At 37.1% G+C, this 14,407-nt stretch overlaps 1 protein-coding gene across 1 annotated transcript in view; it reads right to left on the bottom strand.

Annotated features, from left to right (window-relative positions):
* Positions 1-2,295, bottom strand: part of LOC129578591 (dual specificity protein phosphatase 10) — a 37,359-nt gene extending 35,064 nt beyond the window's left edge. The window contains exon 1 of the mRNA XM_055467385.1: positions 1,080-2,295. Coding sequence (XP_055323360.1) covers positions 1,080-1,137 — 58 coding nt within the window. The 5' untranslated portion in view covers positions 1,138-2,295. The remainder of the gene's footprint in view (positions 1-1,079) is intronic.
* Positions 2,296-14,407: the final 12,112 nt, after the last annotated feature.

Below are 14,407 nucleotides of genomic sequence, written 5' to 3'. Positions count from 1 at the left end.
TGTCGTTGTCGTTGTCGTTGTCGTTGTCGTTGTCGTTGTCGTTGTCGCATTTCTGCCAAGAAAGAAACGAACATATGCTTCGCCAAGAAACGGTACCGACCATACATATTATACCGAGATGAAAGTCATTTTTTCTTGTTTCTCTGTGAATAGCTATGCTGTGTCTATTTATCAAGCACTCTTTTGCTCTAACAATGTATGAGTCCTTAACATCAGGTATTCGTCTATAAAGTACTCACATCGCGTTCATCACATTGAGCGCACTGAAGAGAGAAGATTGAATATGAGAAGAGAAAAAAAACGCGCTACTCGATACTATAAATATGGTATGTGTTTCGCGCGAGTATTGTGTATAACGCGCGTTCATACATATATGCGGCCTCTTGAGAAACGAGAGCCCAAAGAGTGAAATATATTGAAACGATGAAATATATTGCGGCTGAGTCATACATCATCATCATCTGCGTTATTTACATCTTTGTTGTTGTTGTATTTTTGTTTCTCTCTCTCGATGTTGCTGTTGCTGTTGCTGTTACTACTGATGATTTTGTGCTGTAGTCAATGTTGTCTGTTTTTTTTTAATTTCTGAATTCATATTCCTTTTATTTTTCGTCTGTTCTTTGCTTCTTTGAATTGTACTTCAATTTCGTTGAATTTGTTCGTTTCAATTTAGTCAATAACGCCAGATATTCGAGTTGACAAGCATTGGGTTTGATTGAATGGAACATCACCAATGGTCATTTTCTAAACACAATTTACATATATTCAGAGACTAGCATACACAAAATGAAACATAGACACAGACCAACATCGGAGCGAGAAAAGAAATACAGACAAACACCGAAAAATTTGTGCCTCGTTGCAATGCAACTTGAAATATTGTTGGGAAAAAAACAGCAACACAAGAGATGATCGGATGTTATCATTTTCGGTTTTCATTTGTTCAATTAATGAAGAGAATTCAAGTGGTTTGGTTGGCATTGTCGAAAAATAAATCTAAGCCCTTTCTAATATAAATGATCGTTGGCTGGAACAGAAAACCAAAAAAAAAAAACTGAAGAAGATAAAACAACACTTACCTAATGGCATGAATCTTAACACTAAGCATGGTGAGTCTCTTTTGATTCGCATTTTCATTTCACTAGTTTGTTCACTTGCGACAAGCTCGGTCAATTCGAATTCCAAACGAGCGCCACCGCTGGAAATGCTCGAAAACTTTCACAATACAACCAATGAATGGTGTTGCTCCTCAATGAAATTTCTCGTCGTCACACAAACACAAATGCTTCTTTTTTATTTTCAACATTTAACGATTGACATAACCATTCGGAATATCGGATATCAAATGCAATCGAAAAAATCCAAAATGAATGTATAATCAAGTGGCTGTATTGAAATTAAATGGATTCGGGTATATTCAAATTAATCCAATCGGAGAGTTCTTTGGATAGAACTGTGCTGGCTTCGTTATTCTTTTTCTTTCGTTTCGTTTATCAGTTGAGGAGGAAAAACCTTTTAATTTTTCTTCCCAATTTATTATGTCAAATGCACTTCTCGGTTGTTATGTTACTTGGTTCGGTTTTGTCGTTGGTTCTCTTTTAGTATCGTATTTTTTTTTGATTTATGTTTTCCGTTCTGACGTTAAAAATCTGGTGCTCGATTTTCTAGTTGACTCTTCTCTTAAGATTTTTCTCTTTTGCTTCTTCTATTACTGTTGTTTTAACACACCAATTTAGTGGAACTTGAACTTTTGATATTTTTTTTCTCCTTATTTATTTCACAAAAATGAAAATCTCTCGCTTCTCTGCAATTGTATTTATAATTTTGGCAATTAATCTCGTTTTGTTTGCCCACACTGATGTTCTAATTTCTCAATTCTGTAGCTGACTGAATTGACAAAACTGACACAAAACGGTTTAGCTTTCAAACACTTGAACAGAAATGAAATAACATTATTTCTACTCGAATTTCTCTCTCGGAAAAATTACACACTGTTTATTTGTCTAAGTTTCGGTTAGAAATTCTATTTCAATTTTTCCATTGGTCTGTATGTTATATAAAAGCAGATAATTGGTTTCAATCAAAATGAAACGAAATCGAATGAACGATGTAGTACACTCGAATAGTAAGAAAAAATTGTTGGGATTTGTATATAAAACACTGTCGACTCTAAAACGGTCCGCGTGTGATCGTTGCGATAGGTACAAGTTGAATAAATGCTATGCTTGCGAACACGAATTGATGTAGTCATGAGAGCCGTACATACGACCGTGTGTTGTGTATTTCTCATCGACGTTGTTGTTGTTGTTGTTGTTGTCGTTGTCGTCGCCGTCGTCGTAGCCGTTGCTGCTTTTTTTTTTCATTTCATCACACTCATCAGTAGGCCAGATTGTGTGTGAGTGTGTGCCTGGTGCTGTCTGCATGTGTGCGTTACGTGTGACTCGTCTCATGAATTTTGTGTGTCGTATTCAAACTGCGAGCAATGTTGCTATTGCCCAATGCGGCTCGTGTGCGCATGTATTTGTACACTACGCTACGTATAATGAAACGAAATGTTTACTATTTGTTTTTCTTACTATCCCATTCTTGCCTTGGCACAACTGGCTGCTCATGATATTGTCTGTTTCGCTACTTTCATCTCTCTCTCTCTCTCTCTCTCTCTCTCTCTCTCTCTCTCTCTCTCTCTCTCTCGCTCGCTCTTCGTAGTAATCGAAGTGCATCTCTCTACTATTGTGTGCAATGCACAATGTTTGGATTGTTGTTACGATGGGTCCTTCACATCTATCACACGTGGATCATAAGGTGAAAAATAACAACAGACACACAGTGATAATGGGGAAGCTGGTGCAAAGGTACCACCATCTCGATTGGGCGGCACTATTTGCCCGGATTTTTTCGCCCGAGACACACAGTGAGACACACAGTACGCATGCAATTCGCTTCAATTCATCATTTGCGGTGTTAATGATAAATAGCGGCAGTCATCACTCATACAACATTTCTACGGTATTAGTCATTTGCACCGATTTTAAATCTGTCTATTTTCTCTCTCGCCTATTTCCTTACGCATTAAATGGCATTTCGCGTTTTATTTTTAAATTGGCTAAATTTATGAAAAACTCACTCAACGGTGGGAATATATATATTCAAAGTCTCACATGTGGCACACGATTGATGCCGACTTCAAAACCAAAAATAGGTAATAAATATAGATTTTTTCAGCAGATTAGTCGCAATAGTCATGTGTTCGTGTGTACGCGCAAACGATAGAAATGTAAGAAAACGAACCGAAAACATAACGTTTACAATTCCAATTTTTCTTCATCTTTTCCTTTTTTTTGAACGCACATCATGAGAATGTGAATCGGTTTGTTTTTTTTTTTGGCAAGTCACAACACACATTCATCAATTATACAATACATTTCTAAATATTCGAAAATTCGCAACATGCCACAAAGAGACAGCGAATTTGATTTTCTCGACGCATCACATGTGTCCCATTTGAAATTGCGCAGTGCGCTCTCTCAGGTCAAATGATCGTTCATAATCCTTGTTGTTTTAAAACTAAAAATAAAAATCAAAACAAAAATCCAAATCAAACTTTTTTTTCTGAGTTGAAAAACGTTTTTCGGCGTGTTTTCTTTTGCTCTCGACTTAGTCTTATGTTTTGATTTTTCATCTCGATCTCTGTCACTCCGTCTCACTCTCTTTCCCTCTCTCTGGCAATAAACGGGAAATTAATTTAGCACTAGACCCACAACGTAGAAAATATTGTTTATATAAATAAGAGCAAAAGCAGCGAGAAAGAGAGAGAGAGAGAGCAAAAATTAAAGAGCACGCGGTTATGAGAGTTGAGAAGAAGGATGAAAATATTTAAAAATAGTATGAAATGTAAATTAGTCAAGATCGGTTGACAGAGACTGTGTGTAAAAAAAGAAAATACAGCCGATAAATTTGTCGAATAGTCAAAAGTCAACATAGCACCAACTATGCACGTCAAATTTTTGGGAGTATATCGGCATGGTGATTTTTGTTTTGGGGCGTACGCTCGCGCTCATGTGTGTTTCCTCTCCTTCTGTCTCTGTTCCCTTCGAATACGAGACGAAAAAAAAAATTTGGCGGGCGCAACTGAAACGGCAAATTTTGTGCTCAATTCCAATTTCTTCTGATCTAAAATTAATTCGAGAAGAATATTTTCGGTACGATACAGAGAGAGAGAGAGAGAGAGAGAGAGAGAGAGAGAGAGGCAGGGACAGCGTGTGTAAATGCGGGCATACGGTCGTTTGGTCGGGCACAGTATGAATCATCACCAAAAACCCTATATCACATTGAGTGAGAGCTAGCTGCAAAGCATACCGTTCATTCCATACGTTCATAAATGCACACACAACACTCAGACACACTCTGTGCGCGCACACGATATGCACACATACACAGAAAACCGAGAGCCATAGAGAGCGAGAGACGCACACAGCAACGGATTGAGCTTCAAGTGAAATAGTCTGTACTCTCTCTATACGTTGGTCGTGCTCTGTGTTACTCATACTGTGTCTGCGCTTCGACCGAAAATGCATGATACACGCTACTCTCGGTAAGGCAAACGGGGCAAATGTACACATGTGCCAACCATAAACACAACCAGAGCAATACGAATATGCTGGCGCATACACACACATGCACGTACACAAACATTCTGCTCGGTCTGTGTGTGCCGTTCGTCGCCTGTGCTTCGTATACGGGCCGAGCAATTTAAACGTAACGTCAGACACGAATCATGACTCATTCACTCGGTAAACTAAACGTACTGAAATTGAAACAGCGCACACAATGTACACAGCGCGCCTATCAATAGAAACTTTACCGATGAACATAAAAACAACTGTAACGCTATAATCCTCATCGTTTTACGAGAGAGAGAGAGAGAGAGAGAGAGAGAGAGAGAGAGAGAGAAAGAAAGAAAAAAAGACGTATTCGAAATGCTACCTTGAAACATCCATGTATCGGCATCCATAGAAATTGATGAAAAACGAAAATGGATCGAACAGTTTTCCTTTTAAAAATAGGTTCGGAAGCAGTAGTTTTCTTTTCGAAAAAAAAAATAATTTTAACGAGAGAATTTGCTCTTGCCAAAAATTGCAAAAAGCCATACTTTGAAATCATTCTTATCACCATATTGTAATCATGATTGCAGGCGGAACTGTGTGTATTTCAAATGGCAGCCGAAAAAACAGAATGTTGGCAGATTTTTCTCATTAGCCCAACAATTGTCATTCATACATTATAATGTATATGACAATTGCAAAATGAATTTAATTTTTTTCGAGGGAAATGCGAGAAAATCGCATGTTTGTTTCATTGCATGTCTCATCATTATTAATCGGAACATCAATTCGAAAATTAGATATTTATCAGGTGCATACGCATATGGTATAATTCACAAGGACGGATATTTTAGTAACGCATATATTGTGTTTTTTCATAGGAAATTTCCCCAAATCGCTGCTTTATTAGTCAATTTATTGGTGTGCCTGTTAATTTGTTTCAATTTTTTTTCGTATTCATTTAAATCACAAAAGTGTTTTTATTTCCTTATCAGCATGACAATTGCTCTTGTGATCGATGGTATCAAAGTACTGGCGAAAAGTGTTTTGAAAAGTGTCAATTGTTCCAATCTGTATGGCAATCCGTTTTATCTGTACGGCAACAGTGGTGGAATAATTGGAATCGGACATTTTTGGCCAACAAAATGATCATCGTTATTTCTGTTCGCACACAATAATATGTCCAATTTTTGTACGGAATGAAAGACCAGTGGTAAATTTCACGTGCTATCTCAAAAGCTACTATGAAAAGATTAATTTGAAAATGATTAGATCAAGTGGCCGAAATTCGCTCGACGCACAATTCAATAACATTTATGCTGAAATGAAATTCAACAATTCAAAAGATTGTAATTTTATTCGAAACGAAAAAAAAGCGTTCCACTGGGACCGGAAATGCGTACGAGTATGAGTATGAGTTTACTCAGGGAGGCCTGCTCATATTTCATCATTTCAATTCTTGATAAGGGACGAACGATTCCGATAATAGTTCTTATTCATGTAGAGTAATTGTCCCGGAAATGGGAACATATCACTAATACGGCGAGAATGTTGAGAATGTTGGCGGTTTCCGTATGTTGAAACCATGTTCTAAAATAAATGGTGCTACAATTTTTTAATCTGACGCATGTGATTCGTATGACAGCAATTCTTGTAATTTCTTAATCATTCATCGTACGCATCACTCAATGACGAATTTACGTTTCCAATAAATCTCGTGATGATTCTCATCGCCAGGGTGAGAGAGAGAGGGAGAGAGCGCGCGCGCATGCGGTCAACCTGAACGACAACGAATTTACAATTCGCATATTTTATTTGTGCGAAATTTTTTTTCTTGTAAATATACCTATAATATACATGTGCGGTGACCTTCACACGTTTCAAAATTATGCAGATAGTGTCGTTGGCAGCACAAGAAAGTCAACAAAATTTCATCATACTTCGATCAAGTCAGCCCAGTCCAGTCGGATGGGTATTCGATGCGAAAAAACAGAACAGGCGACAAGCAAAAAACCGGAATTACTTTAGTAAACAGAATTGTGTTGCTTTTAGTGGTTCATGTTGTAAAACTATTGTCTCGGTGTTCATAAAAAAAAATAAAGAATAGACCATACAAATGAGTCATGCTGAGTGTCTTCACAAAAGTCTTTGTCTGGTTGTCTTTATTGTCACAGTTCTGGGTCGAGTTGTCAGCTATTTTTTACAATTACAGCGGAAATTCGGCAGGGGGAAATATAGTAAAACCAATTGACACATGCTTCCAATTGCAGACACTTAAATTCAACTGTTGATCGTCATACATCAGCAGCAGCGATGACGGCGGCAGTGGCAACAACAACTACAAATACGATGAATCAAATAATAAAAGTAAGAGTTAAGTCGACCGTTAAATGTACGTTAAAAGTTCAATTCGATAAGTTGCATCGGCCATAGCAACAGAACTGTTTTCAGTATGAGTCATTTTTTATGCATTCTCAGCTTGATTTCGCCTATCTCCATTACAATGTCGTCCAAGTGTAAAATAGTCGAGTCTAGGAAATTAGAACAGACTGAAAAGAGAGAGAGAGAGAGAGAGAGAAAGAGAGAGTAAGAAATCCGCCTAGCGCCTAAAGTATCTTTATCGAATTTACAAGAGTCGACAGTCGGCAGGATATGGCATTCGACGTAACAATGGAAATGCGAATCGAGAAGACAGGTTTTGCGTCATCGTCTCACATTCCCGAAAACGAAGAAGAAGAAGAAGAAGAAAAGCGACGGCCATTGTAATGGACACCAACGAAAACCAGAGAAAAACAAAAGAGTCTGTAATGGAATGTGGAATATGCCAAGGATCAAGGATAATTTGTCCGTCACCAGACATTATATCATCTTAATTGTACGTAGACGATGATGCAAGCGGCAAATAATATCGCAACTGATAAGACAATTTATGGAACACTCAAACATCCATAGCCGCATCGCACCACAGTCACACAGCATATGACACATCCACAAGCCTCGCTTTGGTCGCCTTCGAAATGAAAAGTGAATTCGTAAGAATACAACATGTCTAATGCGATCACCATGATCACCATCATCATCATCGTCGCACATATGGTCAAGCACCTGAATCATCTAGCATTTAAATCGGATTTCGGCATTTCCATTCATTTCATATTCGTTGCTCCGACATCTTAAGTCATTCATCTCGGAAAGTGCGGATTCATGAGCCAGAAACAAACAAACAACAACAACAATATCAATGACAATAAAACGAAAATCAAAGCATTAACAACACACAACAAACATGCGATTAAAAAGCCAACCAACAAAATCTACCTGTTTTGTTTTTGCTAAGCACACGACAAAGTGCCAAGCAATTAGGTGTGCTTTAACGAGAATAAATGGAAGGAAAAAATATATAACATAAAATAAAATAAAACATGGCTAAATGCCGGCGAATGAAGCAGATAGCCGATGTGGGACAAAGTGCACGTACAAATATGACTCACTCTTACACCGGCATTGTCATTGTCAGCCGACAAATTCATTCCACAAACGACAAATGCCGAAAAATCGTCGAAACTATCGGTTATTTGCTCTTGATAACGATTTTTTTTTTGTTCATCCACTCGATTTCTTTGTCTTTTATTCGGCTGCTTGTTGCATGATAAAAATTGTGTTTTTTTCTCTTCTTTTCCGTTTCAATAAAGGTATATAGAAACGATATGGTGACGCGAATGCGTAATTCCAACACGAAATCAGTACGTAACAATTTTCACCAGCCCATTACCGACACCCATTTGCTACACCATGAATTTTGGTTTAATCGCACACCCGATAACCGGGCCGCACTGTTTGCTGCATTTTCCAATCGAGTCGAGCCAAAAACCAACCGAAAACTGAAACCGAAACAACAGCGAAAAACACAGAAACAAAATACGCCTTTAGTGTTTAAATGGGTTTTGTGTCGTTACTTTTCGAAAATTGTATCACTTTTTTGATTGGGTTTTGTTCTAGTTTTTCTGTGACTTTCACACGCACGTTTCAGCCATTTGCATGCACAGGCACTAACTCGTTCGCTAAGCACTCGCCTCAAATTAATTCACTTGCATGCAGGTAATTATGAGGTAATTCTGAGTGTCAACCGATAAAACAGGCAGCGGCAGCAGCCAATTTTTGCTAATGTTTGCGTAATAGTCAACATTTTGTGAATTTATTCTCCCTTTTTTGCCGAAAATTTCCAGAGAAAAAAACCATTTTTGTTTCTGTGATTCAATTTTAGAATGTGAAATTTGTGCTTATCGAAAATGTGTATAAGTTGTGTCATTCTGAACGAAGTATTGATGACTATGGTGGCCGATGAGTAATTTAGACAGTTCAACTTTAATGGCTCAATCATTTGTGAAGTAGTGAAGAAAACACGATCTCATGTTAGATATGCCAAATGAGCTTGTGGCTCTCAATTTTTAACATATCTGAAAAATGTTTTAAAAATTTCTCTAAATTTTCCCTTTGCACGATAGAAAGGCGCTTACGTGACACAAGAGTATCAATGATCAATTTTCCGTTGAATGACATTTCGAAATAGATAAGGAAACAGAAAGAGAAAGGGAGAAAGAGAGAGAGAGAGCGAGTGAGTGAGAGAGAAAAAGAACTGATTGAATGAATACATGACATTAGAAGGGTTTAACATTAGTAATTCGATTGGCATTTGGAAGTCGTAACAAATTCTTGGCACGACGTTTGTCACCGCTCGCCGCTTTCTTCCGAAATTCGTTCGACATATAAAAATACACAAACACACATTGGACATAAAATTCAAAAGTGGAAATCAATCAGAGTCGTAGCGTTATCGGTAAATGTGCGAGCTTTTGAATAATTTGAAAATGATGCAAGGGTTTTAAATATTGGTAGCAAACTACAGCATCGACTGGCTGACTAATAAACAAACAAGACATTCAAATAACAAGATAACGTGAACAAACGCTATGAAATTCCCTGTTGTTCACGATATGCGACCAATTGTTGTTATTTTTATGCCTAAAGAAACACTCAGGCCAACACCATTGTTTAAATAATGACAGAAAGAGAAAAAAAAGTAGCAACAGCAACAACAAAGATTACCACCAGTTACCGATGATTATGTAAATTAACAGAAACGACATCGAAATAAAACGTGACATGAAATGTTGACTATGTCGTCAGAATGATTCATTGGTGCAGCTGAACACCTCCAAATCAAGAATGACATATTTCGAATAGCACAGAAAAATCCGTTACACACAAAGCGCGCGCTTTTTTTTCCTCTCAGCCATTTGCCATTTTACAAACCATTTCATGTTCTAATGCGGTTGAATTGATTTGCAAATTGAACATTACGCGATACGCAACGGTTACCGATCTTTAAATATATCCGGTTACTTTTTTACACACTCTCTCTGAACGCAGCAATTTCTGGCTAAATATAAACGGGCGAGGAGTCAAACCGATTCATCATCGACTGATTTGGCCGAGTTGTACGAGGAAGAGAGTCATAAATAAACATGATGATGGGCAGAACTTGGAGTTGGCTGTGCTTTGCTTCTCTTCACCTCTCATCTCTTCTTTCCACTTCAAATACAGCGAAAGCAATAAAGAAAAGTGTGTACTTTTTTTTAATGATTGAATCGCAAATGATTCCTTAGCATGTGTCTATTTTTAAAATGAGTGTTCAGAGAGCTGTAGTTTGATTTACATAAATATCGATTTACAAACGAAATGCGTCGTGTTTGTTTAACTGCTGCGCGATATTTTTTTCGAAAGAATCATTCACATTTTCTCATAAATTAGAGCACATTTCACCGAAACAAAATATTTCTGTTAAATAAATTTCAAGACATCCGCCGACTGATCTCGAGTACAATTCTCAGTTTCATGAATGATTTTGATGAAAAAAAAACTATGCTTCCGTATTGGATTTCCGTCCGGAAACTGGTCGACCATAATAACAACCATAACAATGCAAAAAATAAAAAAAAACGTTCAAATGTTTAAAAAGTGTCATTTTTAGGTTTATCATTCAGCTTCACGAACAAATGAGTTATCGGAGAAATTGCTGTTTTGCGTTTGTACACATGGATTTACTGTCTGAAATGTATAACAGAACAAATATTATATTCTGATCAGTAAATGAGTCATCAAGCATGGAATGCTTTTTTTCCTTCTGCGCAGTCCACACAATGGAACAATCGATTGTCAATCACAAACGGAATGTTCTATACACTGAAAATAATATGCATTTTTTTTTTCTTCACCTTCAATCATTTTCAACTTTGCAAATGAGTTAGACGGGTAGTCTCTCTTTCCCTCCACTCACAATTGCCGCATAAAACAATGCATATTTCAACTTTGATTTGCAATATATATCAATGAAGGCCGTCGAACCTAATTACAATAATGAGTCAGAAATTAATATGTTCAATTTTCATAATCTGTACTAAGGGAACAAAAAAAAAATAATAGATATTATATTGTGCATTGAAATGCGACAGTCATTCGGCAAGGGAAAGTTGTTGGAATAGAAATCGATTAGCCATTTGCAAGATTAGCCGATCACTTGTTTTATAAGTCTAGACTTGTGATTAATGCATTTTGCTCACGTTGAATGTTTGTGTTTTTTTCTTCTCATTTTGTTGCACATGAAAAAAAAAGTTCGTCGAATAAAGAACTATGTGAGCAAAGTTTTCTGCGCAATAATAATCATTTACAGAGCGAGTGAGTGAGGAAGAGCGAGAACGAATAGTACAGCCGTCGATGCGATCATGAATGTCGGTGTTTTTCAACGGATTAGTCAATCTGGATAATGTAAAGGATCCGTTGCAAATTGTTTGTATTAATTTGTGTGTGCGTGAATCAGACTGAAATGCGAGTGTGAGTTGTAGATGTATGCCATACACAAAAGAACTTTTAAATGCTAATGTAAATTTCGGGATGAATCATTTTTGGGTGCACGAAATAGTTGGTGCGTTATGATGAGATCATATCCCGTATCCTGTTTCTCATACACAAAGCATACGCGCGTGCACACACACACACACACACATTCCCATAAAATATATTTTAATAAGCTTGTTGATTCTCAATGTACACAATGTGACGCAATAAATTGCAGCAACCCTTAAATTGTAAGCAACGAAAATCGAGCAGCATGAACGCATCGCATTTGCACTGTGCGAGCGTGCGGCAAACATGGGAAATCACAACGAACAGGAAAAAACGGTTTTACGTTATACTTTCTTTTTTTTTTAAATGAAAACACAGGGACGGCAACACAAATGACAGCCAACGACATGCACATCAAATTGAAATTGCTTTTGTTTCACCCTTAACGCAAAAAAGTCATCGTTCATTCAGTTTTTTGTTGTTGTTCCTTTTCTCGAATTGAATAGAAGAAAGAGTAAATCTCTGATGCTGACGAACGCACTCCTTCCACCGCCCATAAATTTTCTTCGGAATCTCCAAATAATAATGCATCTGACTAAGTGAAAAAAGTGACGCTCAAGAGTCAAATGTAATATTTCAAATGGAAAAAGCGAAGCGAAAATAATGCAACATACGAAAAGTGTGAATGAGAGTTGTTGTTTATGTTTACGATTCAAAGCACTCTACGGAGAGTGAGAGAACATAAACGGATATGCCTTATTATTGGTGCATATGGACGAGTACGTGTAGAAAAAGTAATTTCAATCTGTCGCATATGTGCATCTTGTGTTGATGTTAATGCTAAGCTGAATGTGCAACCAAACAAAAGACCTCCCTCTCATACACTCTCCAGCAATATGCAGTCACACGAGCATTTGTTGTTCGCTCACCCACTCGCTCGCTCGCTCGCTCGCGCTCACACAGGCACCCGAAAAAAACATCAACAGCACAAAACATTCGGCTCCGACTTTATTCGATGAACCATATAAAATGCATGTGTTCTCGTTTTCTACTGCACGCATAATTCGGGATACGCATCAATTCCGATCCGATTCGAGGCATGAGTCATACAACCGACAATTTGAGTTCGGCTGGACTGGGTGCACGGGAACACCATTCGGGCGTTTTGAATGAATTCGATTGTAAAATTATTATTGGCAACGGTTCGTCCGTGTCTATGTGTATATACCGTATTGTATTTGGGGTGCATTTTGCCCATTTGGCATAAACAAAAAACAAGCAAAAAATATGGTGCCAAAACATTAAATAAAATAACTCTCACCGTTTAGAAAATCAACAAACGGCCATTGTTCCAACTTTTATTACTCTATTGACTCCGTACGAAACATGTATTATATTGACTGAACGGAATCATTCTCTGATTGAGTATATATTTTTACTTTTCCGCACACGAAGTGTGTGAGAAAAGTATAGCGACCGACGTGATAAAAAGTGTGCTAATTTTTGTTGTGTCCACGATAACTTTCGAACCGCTCAAGCGATTTCGCTCAAATTTGGCCAGGAGTCACTATTAGTAAAAACCTTGGATGTATCAAAAGTTGGGCCAAATTGGACCAGTTCATCTGGTAATTTTCGGATGTCATAGAATTTCACCCAAGGACCCTTGGATTTTTTTGAATTTTTTTTTTTTCTTGTTATCATAGAACGGATTTTTGATTTGTTTTAACACGGTTTTATCATGTTAATCCGTGTTAAATGATTTATAACACGATGGCCGACCATGATTGACTTTTTTAAAAAAAAATTTGAATACTTGTGCGGAAAAGTCCGTTTTACGCTCGTAAAACTTTTTATTTTTTTATGTATTTTGCCCTTTGCTTTCAGTCGCCCGATGGAAAGTGCGTCAGCAATGTCATAACATTACTTTCGCATTACAGTTATGTGATGCAATTGCTATGACCAAAGTTTGTCTTCCTTATTTGCAGCTCCTGTATTGTTTTCTTCTATTTATGACAATGGCATATAAACTGAAAAATATGTTCTCTTTTATTAATGTGATTAAATTTGATCTCAAAGAAAGTTCTCTCGTCCATCGTTAAGCGAATGCATCTTTAAAGTCGTCACATATTCTTTTTTTCGGCTTTCATTCAACTGACTGGCATTTCCTACATTTTTATTGTTCAACCATTCATAGCCACATAAAAAAACACATTTCGAGCGCAATTCATCCATTCTTCCAAGAATCGTATGGAATGAATCAAAAAATCGATGAGTAAAGATTCCGATTTTTATGACGGGAAAATGATGTAACCACGCGATAAACGATGCCATTGAAAAATAAAACGCAAATAGAGAAATGCAGTAAACAGAAAATTTCTTTAAATTGTCCAGGCCATTACTTTGTATTAGTCAGACGATTCCGTAAAAATTGCATCAATTGCGAAATAACGGTCAAACATTGAGGGCCATTTTATTAGAATCAACAGTTGTGTATTTGTGTGTTTTTTTTCTTCATTTTAATTTGAGATTCTTGAAATGCAAATGGCATAAAATTCTTGGGAAAATCGTGCCAAAAACCACCTGCTGTATATTTTGTTTAACAACAATTTTGTTGACATCGAACAAAAAAAATGGCAAACAACAAAAATCCGACTCTTACTATGCTATGTTAGTATGAGTCATGCGAGAAAAAGAGAAGAATGAATTATGGTGCGACAATAGAAAAGGGAATTGTGATTTCGTCATAGCATACATATTTTGTACTGAGCATTTTGATGAATTGCGGTGACCAGTCGCCTCTCATCCAAATTTCGATGTAAACGCTTCAATTGAGATGAAGTTTATGACGCATCTTTCAACCGCATTGGGCACAATGTATCACGTCGAAATGATTGAATAGTGTA

The sequence above is a fragment of the Sitodiplosis mosellana genome, unplaced genomic scaffold, assembly GCF_009176505.1.
Source record: "Sitodiplosis mosellana isolate CC-2019 unplaced genomic scaffold, AAFC_SMos_1.0 Smas_scaffold_6226, whole genome shotgun sequence".
Taxonomy (NCBI): Eukaryota; Metazoa; Arthropoda; class Insecta; order Diptera; family Cecidomyiidae; genus Sitodiplosis; species Sitodiplosis mosellana.
Note: the sequence above shows the minus strand (reverse complement) of the source record. Positions and strands in the feature narration are given on the sequence as shown.